At 42.9% G+C, this 23412-nt stretch overlaps 2 protein-coding genes across 2 annotated transcripts in view; both read right to left on the minus strand.

Annotated features, from left to right (window-relative positions):
* The window catches only part of ror1 (receptor tyrosine kinase-like orphan receptor 1), a gene marked incomplete at both ends in the record, with an annotated part of 113847 nt that extends 104524 nt beyond the window's left edge, over positions 1 to 9323 (minus strand). The window contains one exon of the mRNA XM_079157463.1: positions 9215 to 9323. Within this exon, the coding sequence (XP_079013589.1) occupies positions 9215 to 9323 (109 nt within the window). The remainder of the gene's footprint in view (positions 1 to 9214) is intronic.
* Positions 9324 to 15043: 5720 nt separating this feature from the next.
* On the minus strand, positions 15044 to 22549 carry pgm1 (phosphoglucomutase 1). Its single transcript, XM_079158347.1, has 11 exons — positions 22209 to 22549; positions 20317 to 20479; positions 19984 to 20127; positions 19591 to 19716; positions 19241 to 19431; positions 18462 to 18616; positions 18214 to 18329; positions 17967 to 18102; positions 17321 to 17504; positions 16981 to 17115; positions 15044 to 15790 (listed from the first exon to the last, which is right to left on the minus strand). Exons 1-11 carry the CDS (start codon positions 22452 to 22454, stop codon positions 15701 to 15703), a joined length of 1686 nt encoding a protein of 561 aa, XP_079014473.1. The 5' UTR covers positions 22455 to 22549; the 3' UTR covers positions 15044 to 15700.
* Between the last annotated feature and the right edge of the window lie 863 nt (positions 22550 to 23412).

Below are 23412 nucleotides of genomic sequence, written 5' to 3' on the forward strand. Positions count from 1 at the left end.
CGCAGGTCACCACCACACTAGTAAGTAAACTTAAACCTGGCTTGCTTACAAGTCTGCGTCAGCTTTCATAAACATCCATCGGGAAATCAAATGACCATTCAAAGTGGAAATATGAAAAACAGGGGACCTGCTTTAATGGGGAAACTCAATTTTCCCCTCAACACTCCCCATCGTTAAATAATTTAACAAAATTAGCCTCAGAGAGGGAGAGAGGGCAGGAGCGGCATTCTGCATCCCACAGGATAAATGGATGAATTCCTGGGCGGGAGCGTCCCTCTTGACAAGAATCCTTTCTGCCTGCCCCGCGTTCAATAATGAATAAAGAGCTCCCCTACGTGAGCTAAAGTCTCTGAGTGAATGACAGGGAGATGAAGAAGAGAGCATAGACGTTGTCACAGTCACACAAAGACAGATTCCTGGCCTGTGACTATTCCATACCTTTTTATTACGATTCCTGCACGTTTCACCACAAAAACCAACAGTCGCTCCGACATCCAACACAGGACTCCCTCAGTGATTCTACGACCTTCTGGGTAACGCCTCTGACAGTCGGTAGCGCTCAACGTCGGACTGTGTTCTTCCGCCCTGCCATTCTTTTCACTCACTTGTTTACGTTTAAAACAGACCCACAATCTGGAGAGTTAAACTGCACAGAAGGCAATAACTTTGCCTCTGAAAGACGCTGTCGTATGGTGAGGCCATCAAGCCAAAATGGATTTAAGAGGCTATACCGGTGACTGTATGGGTGTAGTAACAGAAGACTGTGAAGAAAGCTTTGGGAGTTTGCCAAAAAGTTGGGTGTCAAGACTCTCATACTCACAGCGTTAGCTTACGAAACAAAAAAAGAGAATGATTTTTTTAAATTCATCTTAAATTAGAATTTTGAGAAATGCAAATGGGGGAAGTACCAACTTTCACCAAGAGACTGACCTCATCATTGAAGCTTTTCCTCTGTGGCCCATCACAAAGGCTGATTAAAGACTCAATCTGTGACCGGCTCTAATGCGACTCGGGGACATTGATTTCCCGGTTGGTGCTGAATTAGGCAGATCTTTAGCCAGCAGTGGTTTGCTAGTTGGGCATTTAACTCACGGTACTTCAGAATTACAGCCAGTGAGACCTTTAACTCCAGATCCCTTGGTTAGTGTGGTCAACACAGGATTAGAATGGATAGAAAGGGAATTTCCATTAAAGTCAAATTTGTTGTGGTCTTCTGTGCTTTTTCTATTTGTGCTAAGTCACTGTTGTATTTATGGTTTCTGGTTCCTCTCCCTAAACATTATAGTTACGATTTACAGCCATGCTGGACATTCAAATAGACATGGTTTTCAGCAGTCAGGCTGGCGAATTATAGCAGAGTCGCTTCTACGCTGACTAGTTCTGTCAGAAGGATTAAAGGCAGTACTACTTATCTGCCTTGTGTGAAAGTTTGAGAGCCCCTGTTTAAGGCAGACCCTCGTAAGTCTTTTGTGTGTGAATGAGGTGGTAAAGACTAGCTGCTGGTTAATGGGGAGCTTGCTTAGAGAACAATGTGACAAAGCCTTTAGTTAAACAAACACGTTAAGGCAATGTCCACACTCATGCAGATACATTTCAAGACACTGTTTAAGATCATGTCAACACCAAGCCAACTAAATCCAAAAACGCATTATTTTCCATCCATTTTCGGCCTTCTGTCCGCACAAACTTTCTCCTGCTTTTCTTTTCTTAGAATTCCTGAATACCCGATCACTACTTCTAGTTGTTTTTGTTTATGTTGGAACCACTTAGTCGGCTTTGTCAGCATAATGTAGTAACAGAAGCAAACAGAAGAGAAAGACGATTGCAGAAGGACCGTTGGTTGTTTCTCACCATTAATCCCACATAATATTATAACAACACCTCACAGTTGAAACACGCTTAAAACAAGCCTGCCATTCATTTTCAATGGAGCATAAAAAACATGTTGCACAACATACAGTCAGTACCAACAGCAAACAAATTCCTCTGACGGGAAAAAGACAAAGAAAAGTGGGAGAGCTTCATCTTTTTTTCTGTGAAGGCGACAATGAACTCAATATCTGTTGCTTACACTCTACTAATGTCTGGAAACCTGCACACAGATGGACGGCCTGAGTGCTGTAGACAGACATTCACCAGCTGGATCCCTGAAGTATCAAACAGCCCTTTTGATAAGACATCACCTACATACATTAGAAAATATATTTTCATGTGGTGATGATCTTATCAGATCAGATCAGATCAAACGATAGGTCAGTGTGTAGGTTCAAAAAGTGCTCATGAAGCATCTCGTCTTTCAATCTTCCACTGAAAACAATGAAGGGGAAAAAGGCTTATACTTTTAAAACCTTGTTACTTCAGTAGATCCCCAAATCTATTTGATGGCCAAAGTAGACTTGTTAGACCGACAGCTTTGAACTAAAACCCATTTACATGAATTAATCTTCAAAAGACAGAATTCCTCGATGTCGGGCTACAACAGGATTATAGTTTCTATTGCTACCGATAGTAATTACAAAGCAAAAAACGACCACAAACGGACAAACACACTTCTCTCTGTATGTTCCACAAACATAAAAACTTCCGAATGACTAAATGAGAGGGCGAACCACAAATCCGTCCTGAGCCCTGAAAAGCAAATCCAACACTGCATACAAAGGGGAACAGTTAATTCAAACTGAACACAAATCATTAGATGCCCCGTAAAATTCAACTTCCTGCCGTCCAAACATCTCTGGTTTAACAATTCCACGAGCAGACTGAAGTTTGTATTCTATGCATTTTCCACGTTACACAGCACTAGGGGAGAAATGTGCTATTTACATTATTTCTGTGTGTAAGTATGAGGCATGAAAAAAGAAAGAACTACAGAAACAAAGAAAGAGAAGGATTTGGATGATGGAGCTGCCAAGAATCATTTTGGAAGCACACAACTGTGAATAAAATCCATGTGATGATGTTGTATTAATAACTGCAGAGTGATAAGTTTATACAAATGTCTCAGTGGAGCTGATGGTCCAATGGTTTCGCAGCGTAGCCACAGTACCACGTGGGCGAAAGAGTAGACGTGGAGCCATAAAGACACATCAAAACTGATATTGAGAAAGCCAAGTTATGACTAAACATCCGTCTCATAATCAGCACATCGCTGAGTGAACTTAAGTGTCTCCGCACCAGCTGGCATCACAAAAGAAGTCTTCTGCTCAAATCAAAGATGCAAAATACCGACAAACCATTACTAAAGGTCTGTGTGAGTGGTGGTGGAATCGTCTCTAAAGAGAGCAGGGGCTGGTGTGGAGCCACCCCGCTCTCAGTTATTGTTGAGTAAACACTCACAGTGTAGCCAAGAGCAGCATGTCAGTGAGCCAGGCAAGAAGGGCCAAGTGGAGGAGCCACACGACGGCCAAAATGAACTGTACAGACAGAGAGGCAAAGGGTGTATGTGTGCGTGTGTGTGTGCGCGTGTGTGTGGGTGTGTGTGAAAGACAGAATACCAAGGCCAAGCCAAGACAGTCAGAGAGCGAGCGAGGAGAGAATGCCAACATTTGTCTCATGCCAGTTAGATAAGAGGAGTGCCAAGGAGTTTTGAAGTCATGCTGATGTTGGTGGGCTGACGGAGGGGTTGACTATTCGCTCATCCACTTGCAGGGAGAAAGTAGATCTGTGTGCACTGAAAACCTACTTTACGGAAGGATTTTATTCACAACTTTTGTAAAGAACCACGATGATTTGAATCCACAAACAGTGTGTACTTGATAAGTGCTTCTGACCTTTCATTGACATTAAAGTTATAGATAGTGTGTGGGCAAATCAAATTAAGATCATACAGTAGAATAGGTGCAGGCAACAGTTAATGTTAATGTACTTCACCAGACTACTTAGCCCAAGTACCTACTTTGGGGATGTTTTGAAAAAAATGACCATGCAGCAAAAAGCTGATTTATATGCACAGAAATGTGTCAACACATATTTCGGGGATAGAGCTGATAAAGTGAAATATTATCCATTGATAAGCTACTTTTTTGGGGGGGGGAAATAAGTACTAATATCTTTGGCGGAGAGGCCTAGAACGTTTTTTTTATTTAATGGAAGGAGCTTGGTGTTATACAAAGAGCTAATTGTGGCTGGACGGAGATCTGCCCGTCTGCTTGCAGTGGGGGTTTCTGACGTCCTTAATGCAATGCAAACAGGGTTTTGAAAGATTTACTCTGACACATATAGGGGAATTTAAAAAGCCATGTTTCATCCTACCCCCAATCAAATGAAATGCAGCATGATCTCCACATATTAATCCCAGGCTAATCTTGCTAGGAGGACACAAGCAAAGTAGTAATTTGATAAAACTGCAATGAAGAGCGGTCTGAATGAAATTTAGAGCCCTTTAAGCCAGTGCTATTCCCCACAGTCCTCAGCATTAAACCTTGCCAAGTCCATAAGGGAAATTGATATGCAGTATGTGTGGCTTATTCCATTAGACTCATTAAAGTGTCACTTTGTCATCAGCACACTCTCGCACTTACAGCTTGCCTTACAAGTGCAGTAAAGGACTCATTGTATTGCGTGTGTAAAGTACAGCAGAGTACATTTTTTTATTTGGCGGGTGTAATTTGTCTTCCAGACAGCAGTCGAGAGACATCAACATAGAAAGTATTGAATAGAAGCTATAGAAAGCTATAGAATTTGTAGTCTGGCGTACAGAACAGGGGCAAATATATATTTTAGTCTATTAATGTACCATACATTTTTGACAAACCTTAACGCTACCTTTCTGCAGCTTTCCCCCCCCCCCCCCCCCCCCCCACTCAACCAGACTCTCCCTCTGTTAAAACCATCGAAGTGCCACACTGTCCTCTACACACTAGCTTCTCAACTGCGGCACTTAAACCTGAACCAATGTTTTCTGTTCCTTCTGTTAATCCGGCGCTGCATTTCCTTGAACCCTGCAGAGGTTGGTTTTTTTTTCTCTCCCCAACACACCGACCTCCTGTGCAGACAGTAAATAGTAGGAACAGGGTTTTCACGCTTGGCTACAGTTTGTAGCGGCAGAAACTTTATCAAACGCCTCCAAAGAAGATCTAAGTGAACTGTGTTTCGCCTTTGATTAAACGCTGCCTCTCGGAGGGACTCTGACCGCTAAAAAACAAACGAGTCGGATTTGTGAAAAGAAGAGCATTTTTCGGCCAATGTTACGCAAATGCAGGGAATTGACTCTTCTTACCATTCACAAAAAGGCATTTGCCTGACTTTGCAGAGATCAGATAGACAAAAAAAAAAAAAAAAAAAAAAGGGAAAACCTAAATCAGGCTCTCCTTCCAAAATTCCTCTGTGAACCAAGCATTGACGTCATATTGTCAGGACATTCCAGCCAGCAACTCAATGGAGAAAAACTGTGCCATTCACTGGCATCGCACATCATATGGAAACTTCATATCTTGTGAACTCTGTACTAATCAATGAGGCAGTCCTGCTTGGGAAACAACAACCACAATAGGAAAGTGATGAAAGAATCTACACAAGTCATAACAAAAGTTATTTGATACCCTGATGCTTTTTATATCACTTAAAAGCAAATCGCCCGCTGGCTGTACATCAGTTAAACAATTAGCACACAATATTCTCCTCACAGCTTGCACTATGGCAACACTGAGGCACACGGAGCCTTGGCAAACACATGTGCTTAATAACGAGTGGGAAGTAGGTAATTGCCAGTGCACGACGCAGTTTACGCACCAATGTTTTAAATCAGTGACATAAAGCAGAGTCCGAGCGTATGATTTATGGCTGTGTCCTGATTGAGCTAATGTCCACGACTTTCTGCCCATTTCACACGCTCAAAATGGAGTTGAACTGTCCAAAAAAAAAAAATCAACCCCCTCCGCCCAGGAAAAAGACCATACATCTGTTTCACACATACAGTTCCTGCCACATTCTTCTGTGTCTGCCAAAAGCTTTTAGGGATGCACACCACTTGATGCCCGAGTTAATGCACTGCGCAGAGTGCGAGTTGAGTTTTAGACACAGAGGAATCATCTATCTGAAAGAGATGTACCACTCAGACCACGATGGAGCCCAACATTTCCCAGAGCATGCTGGTTAAAGTACTGATAAACTCAACATGGTCACACAAAAAAAAATTGAGAAATTACAGCAATACTGCAATGAGGAAAAGCACTGAGCAAACTATAAATCACGACTAGGGAGTGGCTGAGTTGCATTATTTTTACAAGGACGCTTGTAAACTGTAAGCCATTAATATGAGTCCAAGAAAATACCAGAAGAAATATGACAGTACAGATAGACACAGTAGCAGGGAGAGTAGGACAAGCTCCTACACACTCAGTCTGCAGGACCAAGGATTCTTTTTCCAGAGGTGAAGTGCCTTTAGTGTCAACAGTGTGTCCTGTTGAAAACGGCACTGAGGCAGTTCCAGCCAACATGATTTATAGCCTCCCTGAGTGTTATTAAAAGGCTAAATGCAACTCTAAACAGATTTCACACAGTCGCTGCCCTGCACAGGACCTTTTATGTTTAGAGATGAATGTCCCATGTTCAGAAACATTTACACAGTTTATATAGCTGGAAAACATTGCCGTCAATTTATTTTTATGAACATGGCACAGATTATTACTTTGGAGCTAAAGGGCAGGGGCAGGAAGATGTAATGACAGTGACTATTTTAGAAAAGATTTATGTTTAAACAAAAGGTGCTTTTACTTATACTGTGGTAATCTGATTGTTCCCGGCTTTCAGAAGAAACCTGATTTCCACGCAGCAAAGACCTCGGTTCAAATTCAGGTTTTGTGATTAAGAATAAATCCAGTTGGCACAAACAGATTCTTGCTGGAAATAAAAAAAAAATAATAATAGGCCATGTCAACATTCATGTGGGTTTTTAGGTTTTTCCTATTGTGAGCAAATGCATAGAAAAGACTTTCAGAGGAGGACGGGTGTGACTTAGCCTACAAGTGAAGCAGTACCGACCAGAATGAAATCTCGTGATCTGTTCTACGTTCTGCCTTGTTTAGAAAAGCACCTGGAGGGCTGATAGTGATGCTTAAGCTGTTTTTGGTAAGGACAGGGAAGAATCCTAGGGACGATTAAAGTTCACATAAACTCAGGTTTTTGTACAAACCCGTTATCCAATGTCATGCCTTGACCTGATCACTGACATTAATCAGAATTTTGTGAACATGTAAATTAAGAAAGAGTGTTGCACTCTTTAATTAAGGGTGTGTGGGATTTGGATTGCATTTTGTGAGCCAATGGATCTCAGTTTCAGGTATTCTAAGCAGCTACGGTTTCTCAAAAAAAGAACATGCATGCATATATATATATTGTTGGTTTATACATCCTTTGTCAAGTATGCCATGTACACAAATTCCCTTGCTGTGGCCGGGGGAAGTCCCGATTGTTCCTGGAAATGCTGACATTTGAACCGCAGAGACAGACCAGTGACCTCTACCTCTGATTGAAAACTGGTAGACTGACCAGTCCAAACAGCAGCAAATAAAGACAGACAGCCGGGCCCTTCGGTTTCATCCTTGTAGCGTTTGCTAAGTTAATTCTACAATACAGCCAATTATACATGCACAGATCACCATGGCACTGAACGCTTCTCTTCAAATGGAGTACAGCTGAACCACACTGTTGTTTTGTTCCCATTACAGCAAGCCAGAGGAGAGACAAGTGTCCCAGTCATTTACCAACATATCCTGGACCCATCAAAGCTACAACATTCGTGGAGCTACCATTATTTGGATGTACAGAAAAAGAGAAACAGCTTTTCGATGTAGTTTTCTGGTTTCGAGCAGCGGGAGGGGGAGCAAAAGTGAATCACTTTTACTTCATGAAAAACAGTGTTAGCATACGAAATGTAATTTTCAGGGTAGATTTTTGCCGTCGGATGTGGGAGTCATTTACACTTGTCTATTTCCACATATAAAGTAAGGGCTTGGCTCTCCTCCACTCCATATTCGATCATGAAACTCCATTTGAAGAGGTTATAGCTAACTCATCCAGTTAAGTAATGTGGATTAACATTCCTCCCTGCCTCGGAGCAAGAAAGTGAGGAAGAAAGATATAGAGAGGAACTGGTGGCAAGAGAAGTGCCATAGCAGAAAGCTTTACTCCCAAAGCAGCATATTACCTACACCTTCATTGTAAATAAAAGCCAATTTAAGGAGGACAGAGATAATCCAAACAAACCCCAAAAAACCATCCGGAGATAATTCATCACTACCCATCAGGGAGGGGAGGATTGTTTTATACTCGCAACACACTCAAAAGCCAGAGAACAGAACATATGAAAACGCTTTCCACGATCGGCTTCATGAACAAGTCAAACAGAATTCAATCATGCTTCTATTAGTCAACCAAAAGCCATGTACACCATCAGGCCATCCTTTCTCCAAGATGTTAATACCACACACTCAGTACAGTAAAAGGCAGTGGAAACGTTATTCTTTAGATTATTTAATGGGCAAAAAAAAAAAAAACTAGAACTCTTGACTTTCAATCACAGACACATACAATGATGTATGTTAAGTGTTTTGTAAGAGGCAATTAAGAAACATTAAAGTATTGTTTGCTCAGGCCGGAGAAATTGGCCATGCATTCTCAATTAAACCAAAATGCTTAACAATTGTTTTGCCCTAAACATGTTATGCATCTCTTATCCTTAAATTGACCTAACCCATTGACGGGGGTGGATTGGGGCACAATAGCTATCCAGCTGACTAGTTAAGACCCCCTATTGTCTGCCAATAGAGTCAAGTCTTTCCCCGTGCAGAGCCCTCACAGTGACAATAGGACGATAATCTAAAAACCAACGATCATTTACATGAGAGGGGAGGCTGAATGAAGGCAAACAGCTCCGCTTTATAAAACAGTTTGAGGACATTTATGAGATTACTTTAGCAGCGAAAGACAAATAGGGGTGCCCTTAACATATACGAGCCCATGTGAACACAATGACGGATGACTTAAACTGCATTTAAAAGCGCAATAAAGTCAGCGTCATGCCCAAAAACGGGCACATGCGAACAGTCCCCAGAAAAGTTGTCCAAGGTTGATATATTACATCGTTTAATTCACGCGTGTTGGGATGAACCGCAGATTGAGTGAGGCCAGCAGGGAAGCAGAGGAAAGACGGGAATGATTACCGAGCGAAGGAGGAGTGGGGGGGTGTGGGGGGGGGAAGTGTCTTGAGACTCACCAGACGCGCTCAGGTCCAGGACGCTTTGGAGGAGCAGGGCGATCCAGAGAGCGCAGGCTGGACATCTCCAGAGGCGCTGCTGGCTCGACGCTGCCCGAGTTGGATACATTCCTCCGGCTCTGTGTTAAAATAAAAAAAAACCTTCGTCCGCTTTTCACATCCACGACACTCAAGACTTAATTTCGAGCCCCTTCCAAAAAAACAACAACAACAGTACAAAATGCACGAGTCAAAGTGCCTTGAGAAGTTGTGCTCTGTTTTCAGCCGCTCGTACAAAGCGCGCACCAAAGCCCGAGAAAAATGTGAGTCTGGATGAAAGTTGTCTCCGTCTTTCCCCTGGTGTCTGTCTCTGTCCTCCTCGCTGGAGCCCAGCACACTTTCCCCTTCTCTGTCTCTCTCTTCAACTGAGCGCAATCCTTCCTGCAAACTTCACCGGAGTGACTTGTGCCCACAGGAGCCACATGGCTCTGATTAGCCACGTGTCGCCACCCTGTGTTCGCTGCAGGAACTGTCACGGGGCAGGCAGAGACGTTTCAACTGGAGAAATGCGTTCGGCTGACACGAAAGTGTTCAGGACCCACACCTCAAGAGCCTTTTTTGGGGCCACAATGAATTTTTTTTTTAAATGGATGACTTTGTCAACTGCTGTACTGTTTGCAAAGTCAATAATAAAAGCTGCTGTTATGCAGCGAGGATGGGATTTGAGGATATGCTCTCTTGACACTTTAACAAAATCAAAGAGTGTATCTTTAAACACCTAAAATGAATTAAGTAACCCCAAAGAAAGCTTCTCAGTCCGCTGCAGGCTGAGTGGCAGTAAGCAGCCACTTTGTTTGAGCCGTCTCTGGTTCACATGATTTACGAGGTCCAGTATTTACAAGGACCAAAATATTCTCCAATGAAAAAATCAGGGAACATGAATAGTGAATTCAGCATGGCCTTATACATGCACTTTGTTACGCTCATGATATTTCAGAGAATATTCCAACACAGGCTTAGCTTTTCTGCAATAATTGTACAGCATCTACTGCATCATTTACTGTCATTTGTGATCATGTCATTACTGTCATTTGACTCAAACACACAACAAAGTTATGTGAATTAATAAACAACTGTTAATGGAGCTGAATTGATGGCCTTAGATTATCTGACAATGATCCATTTGGACCTGATCAGATGATCACAAGAGGTGACTTTAGCAAGTAGACCAGCTTTTTTTTTAATAATAACTAGACAAACTACCTGCCATATTAAAACCATAACCAAATGTTTAACTCAGTGCACTATATTTCATTTCTATCCATGCATCACATGTACAAAGACAGAGACAGATGAATGAAGGACAAGAAAGAAGGAATGTAAAGAAAGGAGATTAAGGTTTCTTTGTCGTGAACAATACCGTCTGCAGACACACTACATACACACACACACACACACACACACACACACACACACACACACACACACACACACACACACACACCTTTATACGATTATTAATTCCAGAGCCTTTATTATTAACCCACCTCACCTTCTCCTCCATAACTCCACACCTTGTTTCATTTTACTCCATTCACTTCTGGATTTTGACACATACTTTGTCTCTGCATGTGTGTCCGCACACACGGAGCCCTTTGACAGACTAATACCGGGGCAGGAAAAGAATGGTTGCAATTTAGCATCTCCGGTTCTCCCATATTGTGACCTACCCCTGCTCATTAGAGGGAAATATCATCCTCTCTGGAGTATGTTTTGATTTAACTGTTACAGAGAGCAGGGATAGCAGGACTGAAAAAATGCTTTAGACTGGATTATTTTCAATTGAAGATCTGAGGGCGGGTGTAGCGGGCTGCTCACGGGTGACAGGGCTTCCCCTCTGTTATCCCTGCTCCTTGTCAGGTCCAGGGGTCCAGGACATGGTCCATACCCGCTACTAAGGAGTCCTAATCAAAACCTTCCTTCCCCTCCTCTCCCTGCATACTCAGTCATCCCTGGAGAGATGCTGCTAACCGGAGCTTAGAGATAACACTGAACAAGGTTCCTGCAAACCATTAGTTAGGATAAGGGTGTGTCCTAGTGTGTGTTTCGGGGGGGGGGGGGGGGGATTAAAACCTTAAACTTCCTGTTAAAATAATGTCAGCAGGCTTCTGTGTCGGTTCAGGAATTCCTGTTTTACTCTATACTGTACGTGAACACATCTCTGCTGTGTCCCTGGCCCACTGTTACTTGAGTGGTTGAGGAAATTAAGAGAATGGTGATTATGAGAGTTGAGGGATGCATAGCAGCAGTTTGATAGCTGCCAAAGGTCTGATCAAAACCAGGGCTGTGGTCATTCAAAGCAATTCAACATGTAAATAGAGACCGCAGTTCGTTTGCTAATGATGATTGAGGTTTCAGTCTCACTTAAATGGGTTGGACGTAACAATTCCTTCATGCCGAAAGTTGTGATTTTGAAAAAAGTGGAATTTTAAAGAATTACATTTCTTCTTGATTTAATTGAATTGTGAGTGAAATGTACCATTGAAATATGTGCACTCTGAGCTCTAACGTCTTAAAACTGCAGTCTGCAACTCTAAGGACTTTGAGTGCTTTCTGCCGCGGGTCTCTAAGCTTCTTTTGGACCGCAGCAAGAAAGAGTCACACCAAGAGTGTGTGAGATTGCATGTGTGCAGATGTGTATGATTTCACATAACATTTCAATCAACACAACAAAGGGCTTTTGTGCTCCAGGGATATCACGTGGAGAGCAAATTCAAACAAAGTAACTATAAATAACTGTCAAACCATGTGAAATTGGGCATGACTGATTGCAGTGCAGTTTGGAGAAACGTGTGATGTGATGTACACGTCACATGTCAGCTGTGTTTTTTTACTAAGGCGCCCTTTTACATTTCCTGTTTAAGCAGCCAAATGAATTTAACCTAAGCTGTGTTTGGTGGTTTACTTTGTAATAAAGGCCGTCAGAGAAGTGCACAGGGTTTTGAAGGGGGGGAGACCCCACCACTGGGCCCGATCAAGTAGCGAGATTATTTCTGACGTTGGCCTATTTTTCCTCCTTGATGTCTATCGACTTCGTTTTGCCTAAAGTAGGATATGATTATTAAAATTGCAACCATGCATGGTGAAAGTCATCTAACTTTCATGGTGGAGTGGATTAGGGTTCTGAAGGTCTCTTTGAAGAGCAGATCCCCGAGGCTTTCTCCAGCGGCCACAGCACATGGACAGGGAGGCCCTTTGTTTCAAAGTTGGCAAAAATGTCCGAGTCAATAAAAGAGAATGAAAGGATGAGGGTGACGATGGCCTTTCTGCCACATTTACTCAGTATTCTTTTTTTTAATTTATGTTTCTCCAAAACTTTCTCTCCGTCTCTTTTCCTTCACATCTTCAGATAACTTTAATAATTCGGCTTTCAATCTTATTTTCCTTTGCCATCGTCTAAAAATGTGCTAGCATTTTGCGCATTCTCCAATCAGCAGATAACTCCGTCCCAGTTAAGACATCATTAAATGGCTCACAGACAACATTGGCCTAACTGCATCCTTTGCATCTGCCTGTCCAACCACCATCTCCGTCAAAATGTAAGTCTGTGCATATTGCATATTTACAGGCTTACCTTACAAATGCCTGTTACTATACTCTATTCCCACAGGATGTCTTTTTGAGCATACCGCACCCAGTGCTAATATACAACAAATGCAGGGTGGAGGGGGGAATGGGGCCTCCAAGTATGTGAAGTTTCAGGCAGCAGAATAATAATTGCTTGTGAGGAACACATGTAAAACATAATTCTCTGTTTTTTTGTGTGTGCTACATCTTCCCTCTTTTGTTTGTATTTGTAGTGCAGCACATCTAGAATATGTAGATAGGGTGATAAAAGAGCAGCTTGTTGTTGTAAATGTAAGATTAAATCAGGTTAAAAGAGGAGACATTGCACTGTTAACAGTATAATAGATAAGCCTATAGCATGTTGAGTATTTCTGTTCAATATAAAGCTTCAATATTCAGTTTCTCTCTCTCATCTCACTTACATCCAAATGGTCTCTCCATCAAACGCACAGGATAATGGACCATATAACTGATTGAGATTGAGTGGCATTTGTTGGTTTAGGTGGGCTCTGCTTGAAGGGCCCACCTCTGTGAAAAACTAGCTTAATTTAAGGATTTTTATTTTTTTTTTTAAGGAAACTCACCTATTGAATGTCCTTCGCCTGCAATATTGATGGATAACACAGATTTATCAGTAGAGGGCGCAGAACCAAATTTCAAGTCATGGCAACACAATACACTAGGAAGTATAGCGGAAAGAACCACAAGAAGCAGAGCCACAGCCTTTTCCTGAGTCCTTCTTTGACTATACTTTAAGAATGATGTCTTTGTCCACCGCGTTGCCCTCTCGCAGGAGAGCAGCGAACACGGCGCTCTAAAAACACAAGGCTCCACGCCAGCTCCAGAGAAAGCCATTTGGACATCTAATAGCTACGGACCAGGCCAGCTTAATGTAAGCCTTATTGTGAATACCAGATGTAATGACAGCCAATCCAAATACAGCCTGTAAGCCATTACGAGCCGAACAAGAGGAACACATTATGTATTACTCTGTGTCAGCCTGACAGGGTCTGAACAATGCAGCATGAAAAAGTTTCCACCCTGTTAATGTGACTCCGAAGGGACTAGAGAGGAACTGTTTAGGGCAGTTATACATCCCAAATGCCACAGATTGTGCCTTTGAAGGCTGGCAATAAGCCTTAAAAGCCCTATCCCCAATCTTACCGTAAACACAGATTAAAGATTGGAAACATTTATTCGGATTTAGCTCTTCATGGTCGACAATGCTGTTTGAAATATGTGTCTGCAAGCTCGTGTCAGTAAAATTACGAGAATAGCAGTAACGTAACTTTGTCATACATCAAACCTTTCAAAAATCTGTGAGAAAATACAACTTGAACGGTCAATTAGTTCCAGCTCAGAAACTCTATGTACCATGTGTTTTTGTTGGGGGGGGGGGGGAGGCAAAGTGCAAACAGAGCTGATTGTGTTGGTCAGTATGAATGACAGACGTGCGAGACAGAAATTGGCGGAAAATGTGCCATCTGTGATTGAGGCCACTTTCGACCTTTCGTGTTCAGAGAGAAACACCAAGTGTTCCCTCTCTCTGTGCGTGGGATGGGTGCACCTGATTTTCCAACCTCACCATTAACTAAATTGTAGCCAATTTATGTCCTGATATGGGAGTTATGCGAAGCAAAAGTTGACACCAATTCAGTCCCTGTAGAGTCTCAAACATCATTCCCTCAAAAGAAGTAATAATATATTTCATCTCTAGACGGTTTGTCTTTAGATATAGCCTGTGGGATCCACCGACCTCCTGACACTTTATAACTCTAATCGTTAATCAGGATTACTGTGACTATCTCATTACGCAAGAAGACTGGTGAGGGAGGGAGAGAATTCATCACTTGATGCTTCTCTGCTTGCCTCAGGAATGTCTTTGGAGAGGCATCGACTTTTTACGAAGCACTTTATTCTCCTGGAGGCTTGTCCGACAACTTGGCTCACCCGCTGCAGGACAGGATCTTTGCGTTTATCCAGAATAATTTCCCCGGCTAAAAAGAAGTATCATTAATACCACCCCACGCACTCTTGTTTCAGTCCTGTGAATGCTGACTTTTCTAAGACCAGGTCTGCTAAGGCAATTACGCTTCATCAAGCAACAGCTGGTTTCTTGGAGGAAAGATTCAGTATCTATAAATACTTGTGTGCGCCTATGACAGACATGGCACTATTAAAATAGTGCAAAAGAAAAAAAGATTTCAAACATAACCACAGTACTTCTTTTATGTGAGGTAACTTTTATTAATGGTAAATGTTAGTTCTCAAGGCTTTAGCTATGGATCATGGCTCAGGTTGAGAGACTGTTTTGATGGTTTAGGAGACCAGAGGGAGGGCAAGGCACCAGGTCTGGAAGGGAAATGTGGGGTGAGGTTGCCCCAAATTGCTGATTTATGGTCAGTTTCGCGATTTAATGATATGGTTCAGGAACAGATCTGGACAATTACATGGTAGCAGAAATTACACAAGGCTCTCAAATTAAGTTGTTTTAGCCTACTTTGACTCTTTAAATTTAGTTTTCTTAAATCACATTCATAAAATATGAATGTGTGACAATGTCTCACTGCCTTCCAGATATATTATCTGATCCCTCAGGACAATTTTGTGCTTTATTTTAAGAAAACAGCAGATTAACACTGACTCTAGTCCAACACTAGATGATGGCAGTGGATAACTTTCATTGGAAGATAAATCAAGAGCTCCTCAGGTATTTTCATGTGTTCATCCTGCATGTTGTGTTTCACTTTTTCATCCAGCTCTGTTTCTAAGAGGGCCAGGAACTGAAGCTAAGACAGCATTCAAGGGCAGCTTCACCCCCCCCGAAAGAGTGGAGGTATCCCGTTGCTGAGGGTGAGTGGAGGCCGTGTGGCAGAGGAATCATGTGATCACAGTGGGGCTAGTGCGTCCAGTCTTCTCTTGGAGCTGAGAGACCTTCAGGGCGATGTCTACCAGGGGGGCCAGCATCACCTGCACGGAGACACAAGAAAACCACACAAGACATATAGTTAGCATTAAAAAAGTCCACTCAAAGTGCTGCTTTGAGTCACACAGACGTTTATAGGCTTGATGAAAGAACAAATGATTTAATTATCGTTATTTACATTCCGCTTTTTACAGCAGAGACGGAAAATGGAGATATTCCTCATTTTAGAGTTCAAAATGTCTTGGAACGCTTTTGTGATTTTTTGCCACTGAGCAAATGTCAGATGCCCCAACTCATGTTTTAAAAATAAATGATGATGTGACAGAACTTCTTACAATAATATATATGATCAAGTATGTTTTTCCACATTCCCATCTTGCTGTTAGGCGACAGTGCTAGCCGCCACACCACCGTGCAGCCCCCAATTTCCACCTTATTACTGCGCACAATGTAATGACCATATTCCACACACACACCAAAGTGACTATTCTGGATTCACAAAACAACTGCTGTTGGAAGAAATGTAAAATGCTGTGAAGCACTTCCTCTTTCCTCCAAAGCCTGCTCATATCGTGAGTGAACGCTGTTGGATTGTAAATCACGCCTACACAAAGTCAGCCAACTGAACCATTAACCCACTGGCCATTCGTCTGTCAAGTTAAGAATCTGAGGCAGTATGTTTCTGCTTATCCGTTCGTTCATGGTGTGTAAGCACTGAAGAGGATAAAGCGCTCGAGTTGTACTTTCACTCACTTTTCTTTGGCCTTGTCTTGCTTTCTTCACGTCCCTGTCCTCACCAGTCAAAACGACTTCAATGAGGTGTCTAGCTGGAACTCACACGGTTTATTTTTCCCTCGTGTTCTGGCCCTGATAAGCTGCCATAACTCAAGACTTGGCCAAACATCTCCATCATAATGTTGAATACACGCTCTGGAACTTGTTTTTGGAGAGCTCCACCCGGTGCGAGCAGGTTACAGATCATTCTGGCCAGCCTGAAGGGTTCTGGGGCCAATGAGAGTTAACCTATGACCGCTACACCCTAGCCGGGGTGTCAAACTATATTAATATCCTCATTCTATCTTCTCTTTTTCTGTGACTTCTCATCTACAAAAATATTCGAGAGAAAAGAAAAACTGGTTTCATGAATGTTTATTTTCCTCTCTGATGACTTCATTGTCTCGTCTCTCTCTCTCACTGGATCTAGCTGGCTGGGAATATTCCTTATTGTCCTGACCTGTGGGTCTTGATAAATCTTCGTGGGGTCCTTCTCGTAGCTGTCTACGTAGACCCGGATGGTTGCTCCAGCGCTGCCCGTACCGCTGAGACGGAAAATGATCCTAGAACCATCAGAGAAGATCATCCTGAGGCCCTGAGAGAGAAACAGAGAAAGACGGGGAAGAGATGTGATGAATGAACATGCACAGCAACTGGAAAACATATGGAAGAAGTAGAATTATGAGGTGCAATAACACTGCTGCATGCTGCTTAGTGTAGTGGACTACATCTGCTGATTGATGGAAGACTGGGCGAACACAGAATGCAATTTGAATGTGCTCTGCCTTGCAGGCTCTCACCTGGTTTTTGGACACACTTCCGTCCACAGGGTCTGTGTAGGAAAAGTTGTCAGAGAGAGCCACCTCGTAAGTCTTATCACCCGACGAGAGCTTCTTTCCTACGAAGGACGGGTCGAACATTGCCGCCTCCAGATCCTTGATCATCTTGTTGGCAGCGTCCGAGTCGACCTCCTCGTAGTCGTACCTGGAGGTGAAGTTGGACTAAATTGAAAATATAATCTGGTGTCTAACTGGCATCCGACAATTGGTGATTTTAAGTGAAACGATAATCACGATGACTTGGTTTTGAAGGGATAGGAGTGAGGGTCTCTGCAAGTTCTTACTTTTTAAGATTTTCCTTATTTGTGAAATTAGGGGAAAAAATGATTTGGTTTCAATAATCACAGAAATACCAGCAAACAAAAAAAGGGTCTAAAAATCCCTTTATAAATTGACTGTCTCCGGGCTTTTGTGCGCTGCAGTTCTTTTATTCACCACAAGGAAGTGCCAGAGTATAATTTGAGCAACCTATACCCCGGTATCATCTTTCAACCAAAGAAAGTACTGGAACCAACAACGATTAAAACACAACTAGCAACATGAAATACTCGTCTTTTGGGACTGAAGCTCACATTTCCTAAACCTCTCTCCAGGGATCATTCCTGACCTGGTGAAGAAGTTCCTGCCAAACTTCTGCCAGTGATCCTTCATGATCTCTTCCACACTCTGTTTCCTGGTAGCTAAAATTGACAACCATGCAAGCACTGCCCACAAGCCGTCCTTCTCACGGATATGATCTGAGCCTAGCAGAGGGAGAAAAAAGAAGAGGGGATGAGAGATTGAGTGAGTAAGGGGCGCTGCTTTCATTTACTGGAAATGGTTCTGGCTCCATAAATATGATGACATTCAATCACCTGTGCCGAAGCTCTCCTCTCCACACAATGAAAGTTTCCCAGCATCCATCAGATTACCAAAGAACTTCCAGCCAGTTGGAGTCTCGTACAGCTGCATCTGCAGCGCTTTAGCCACACTGGAACAGATTAGCACACACACACACAATGAAACGTAAAGAAAAAGTTGATCTGTAACTCATGTGAGTTCTGCACTTTTTTCAGTTCACCAAATCAATAAAACTTTAGATTAGCTGTTATGTCGTGATTACTTGTCCAGGGCTCCACTGGTGGGCATACTGCGGGCCAGTCCTTTGACACCAGTCTTCTGGAAGTATGGGATGCAGGTAATGTTGGCAGCGATGACGGCCACAGAGTCTGAGGGGTTCACGAAAAAGCCGTGTTTACCCAGCACCATGTTACGGTCCTGAAAGGGGGACACAAACAAGGGGTCAATAGAAACAAATAGCAGACAAGATTTGTGACATTTATGAAGTACTTTCCTGAGCTGTAGTAAATAGTTGTTAATTAGCAACAGGACAGTTGAGTGACAAGCCTTCTGAGGGTTTCTTACTGAAGTCATTTAATCTCTATGGATGGTGTTTTACACCCAGCTTCATGAAGGGGCCGGTGTGAAACTTTCCTCAAACTGGTAACTCGAAAACTAAATCCATTTTGCACAAATATTAATTGTGTCTTTATGAGATCTGAAGATAGCAGAAGGATGACAAATTTACTATGTTGTATGGCTTAAGGATTTCAGCATATTTTCTTCTATTAGCAATCTTGGTATATTAAAGTTTCCTTTCATGAAACATGAGAAAAGTGCAAGGGGGAGAAGCTAGATAAAAAGAGAGCTCAATAAAAACATTCACTGTCCTTATCAAGTTCATTCAGTCTCACCCCAGCCAATTAAAAACATCAGTCATTTACTTTATGTGAGCTGACATCATAGATTCTAATCCAATTCAACAATTTCTCAACTCCGCTCTCACTTCTCCCCAATATACGGTCTGATTAAACTGCTGCCAAATAATCCTCCTCGACTTACACCATCGCCATCAAAGGCCGCGCCCAAATCATATTCTCCTCCTTTCATGGTGTTGACCAGGTCGGCAGCGTAGGTCAAGTTGGGGTCAGGGTGGTGGCCCCCAAAGTCCTCCTTGGGAACACAGTTGACTGCTGAGCTGGTAGGAGAACCCAGCTCTTCACAGACTATCTTCTTCACATAAGGACCAACCACTGGAAGGAGAGAGAGAGTCTTCAAAAAGGGACCAATAAACTCCAAAGACTCGTTTATTTTTAGGTACCCAGGTTCCGCCGTCTAATATTTAGGACCAATACTAGCCGTTGAAATCTTTTCTGTCTGTCACAAAAGTCTGAAGCTGTGCCGTTTCCTACCTCCGTGCATAGCATCCAGGCGGACGTTGATGTGATTGGCTCCAGAGAGAAGCTCCTTCAGTGCAGCAAAGTTAAAGATGTCCCTTAGCATCTCAGCATAGGCCTCCACAGAGTCCACAATCTCCACTGAGACCAACAAAGAGGAAACAGAGCACAATAAAGATGTTAAGATAAAGATGCTTGGTGGCTATCTAACTGTCATCACAAACCGGTCAAACTAGTTTTATGGACTTTCGATGGATTTCACAAGTCACCAAATGCATTCGTTCATTATTTCACACGACCAGATCATGTTTAAGAGCCGTCTGTCAACAAGCCAAACCAACCTTTGCCACCTTTGGTAATAAACAACTTCCAGGCGACCTCAGAACTGCGCTGTCTATGCCACTATACCTGTGAAGGGCTTGAAGGTGTCCACTTCAAAGGTCTGCTTGCCGATCTTGGACAGATCCACTTTCAGCTCTGGGCAGATGTGATACTCCTGCAGGGTTTTGCTGACCTCAAATATTTTGTTAGTGATGCCCTCTGGAGCAGGTCCTGGGAACAAAGTCAAAGGCTGTTAGAAACGACGAGCTGACAGATACAGATGATGATGATGTGGCAAAAAAACGTTATTAAATAATATTTCTCCTCATTGATTGCAGTGCCACACATTAGGCTTTGGGCCTGTAAACTCATGTGACAGCTGAAGGTTACTAGAATGCCCACAATGCAGTGTCCACTCACCTCCACTGGCGATGTTATACTTAATGCCAAAGTCTCCATTGGGGCCTCCGGGGTTGTGGCTGGCTGTGAGGATAATGCCCCCCACCGCCTTTAACTTGCGGATCACACAGGAGACTGCTGGGGTGGACATGATGCCATTCTGACCAATCACCAGATGACCAATCTGCAGGAGGGAACATAACGCACAGGGACACATAAATGAATGCAAACATGCACAAACACACAGGTAAGGAGAGCGAGTTGATGCGCAGGAAAATGCCGGCTATATGTTTGGGGAAAGTATGAAATGATTTAGCGTCAGTGAACTGAACCTCTGTCATTCCATTCTTTGATTTCAGTCGGGTATGCGACAGTAAAAGAACCGGCTACACAGTAGCAAAGGTAAACATATGCACTCGCAAATAAATATGTAATACTTGGCTCTGACTAAAGGATATTTACACAAGGCACTGCACAAATAAGGCTAGGGGAATCATTAAGGATCAGAACCACCAACAGCCGTTTCTCCCTGTTGAGGTTGAGAAGAAGGTACCGGATACACCAGGACTCTGGTGTATCCGGTACCTTCCGAGCCACTTATCCCAGGAGTGGCTCTGGAATAACTTCTACCCTCGGGCCACTATGATCCTAAATGAGGTCACTGCCTAAGAACTGCACATATATCTATTACTTTCCTATTTAAAACTCTTTTTAATGCACAAAAGGAACTAGCAGGATTACTTTTTTTAGTGGAATTGTAGCTTATATGATTACATGTGACAAATACAATTGATTGACCTATATTTTTGAAGTGTTACATTGCTTTACAAATCAGCAAAACTACTAAAGGTCAAGGCACAAGTGTCAAGAGGTTACATAATAGTAGAGTAAGTAGATAACCATTTTAAAAATGGGGTCACTATCTCCGTCCAGGACTTCTCCTTTAAAACATACAACGGTTTGCTTTGTGTCAACATATTAACAGAAGTGCCCCCCATCTGTGCACCTTTGGCAATGTCAGTTTCTCCACAGCTTTCTTTCCTAACATCAACCCCTTGTGGAGAAAATGAAATAAAACGTTGTGCAACTTCAACCTAATGGCATCCCTGCATTTACTACATCATTGCTGTGCACTAGCTGCACAAGAGACAGAGTGGTCATCTCATGAGAGAGAGAAGGTCACAGAGTCTAGACAGCAACCATCATGTCCTGTGCAAATATGACGAGGCTCCCTTAAGCCTGCAGATACATGCGCTACACTTGGGATCAAAGCATACGATGGTAAAATGCTTAAAATGTCAAATTAAAAAGGCAAACGTACTGCATGTACCGGTTCCCCCCCCCCCCCATGTATGCTGCAGGCATTTGCAGGGCAACGTGACTTGGCTGCACGTTGCATGCAACGCCCCGTCTTGGCTCGAAACGTTTCATGCCATCAGAGTGAAGGCAGCCAGTGGCATCTCTATACTGCTCATTATGAAGCAACACAACGTTTATTCAAGATGGCATCGTAGCCAGTGCAGGGAAACCCAGACGGGTGTTAGTGGCCGAGAATCGTCGAGTAGTAGTTTAATATCAAAGAATGGCAAGTAACACTAGGGACAGATAACATACCGTAACCTTTAGCAATAAGACAATCGACTCATCTTGGTAGCTAAGCTAATAAGCTAAACTAGCCCACAGAATATGACAGAGTAGCGTCGTATGAGTGGCGTTAAGTTACAGTAAGTAACGGTATTGTACTGAAGACTGCAGTTAACAATCTTGTCAGTTAGCTCGACGTTATATTGCCAGCTGACGCGTTACTTAGGAGTCAGTGGGGCTGTTGGTGTTTGCTTAGCTAACTGAGCTAGCTTACGTGACACACAGCGGAGAACAGCAAAAGGTGGACGATACGTCCTTCTCCTACTGACCCCGTTGGCAGCAGCGATCTGAACGATCAACTGAATCGCGTCTTTCATGAAAAACCTGCCATCTCCTCCCACCACCACGGTGGCAGCCTGGCGCTCGGCAGGCTCGATGACAGAGAGAGTGCTCTGGATGAAGTTTTCCGCATAGTGCTGGTTCTGTTGAAACACCGTCACCCTCTTCCTCAGGCCGCTCGTCCCCGGCTTCTGGTCCGTGTACGGCTTGGTCTTCACTGTCGTTACTTTCACCATGATTTAAACACCCCAGTGAGCACCTGTAGTCACCCCGTGTGATCCGCAATCTTGTGCGATGAAGAGGCGACTGCGGCAGCAGAGCAGCAGCACGTACACACCGGACAACTCCCCCTTCATGGGCCCGCCTTCTCTGTTTAAAGGGCAAGCAGAGGCTATGGAGGATTTATTCACACTCACCTAACATGAATGTTTTTTTAATAAATACTTGGGTAGTGCATGATACATGCTTTGTGTATATATATATATTAGATGGCTATGTACAGTAAATAAATAAATAATAATTTGGCAGTGTGGTAACCTAATGGTCTAATGGTGCTTAAGGCCGCAACCAGGATTTTAGAAATACTAAGGTCATGACAATTAAGGTCCTATGACACCCTACTACCGTCAGATTTTTTCGGGCAGTTTTTGTCTATAATTGATTAAAGACAGTTGAGAAGCCCTTTCATTCTTTTGAATAAGGCCAGTCAGTCGACACTGCAGGGGTGCCAAATACATAGGGCTACTGCAAAAATAACAACAACAAAAAGTGCAAGTTCATAATAGCTGAGACCACATACACACATGCATCTACGCATCCATGCATTCATACACACACACACAACATCACAAACTCTTGGCCAAGGCACATTTCAGCCCCATAGATAGGCTAAAGTGTAGCGGCATGGCACACGTCACCTGTGCAAAGGATTTTTGTAAGTTCATCCCGCAACACACTGCGATGGCCAATCAAATACATGCAAGTTCATGGTAAATACTTATGTAACATGCAAAACATATTTCTACCCTTTACCTTGCATTGGTCATGCAGAAGATAAAATATTTTCCCCAGTAGTAACTTTCCACAGCTGCACAATATTGTATCAGAGTATTACAGCTTACTGTGCAACCTTCCATGGTATATGACACTTCACACCTAATCTCCACATAGAAGAAGCAAAACTGACGTTTCCTG

Source organism: Pholis gunnellus (genome assembly GCF_910591455.1).
Source record: "Pholis gunnellus genome assembly, chromosome: 4".
Lineage (NCBI taxonomy): Eukaryota > Metazoa > Chordata > Actinopteri > Perciformes > Pholidae > Pholis > Pholis gunnellus.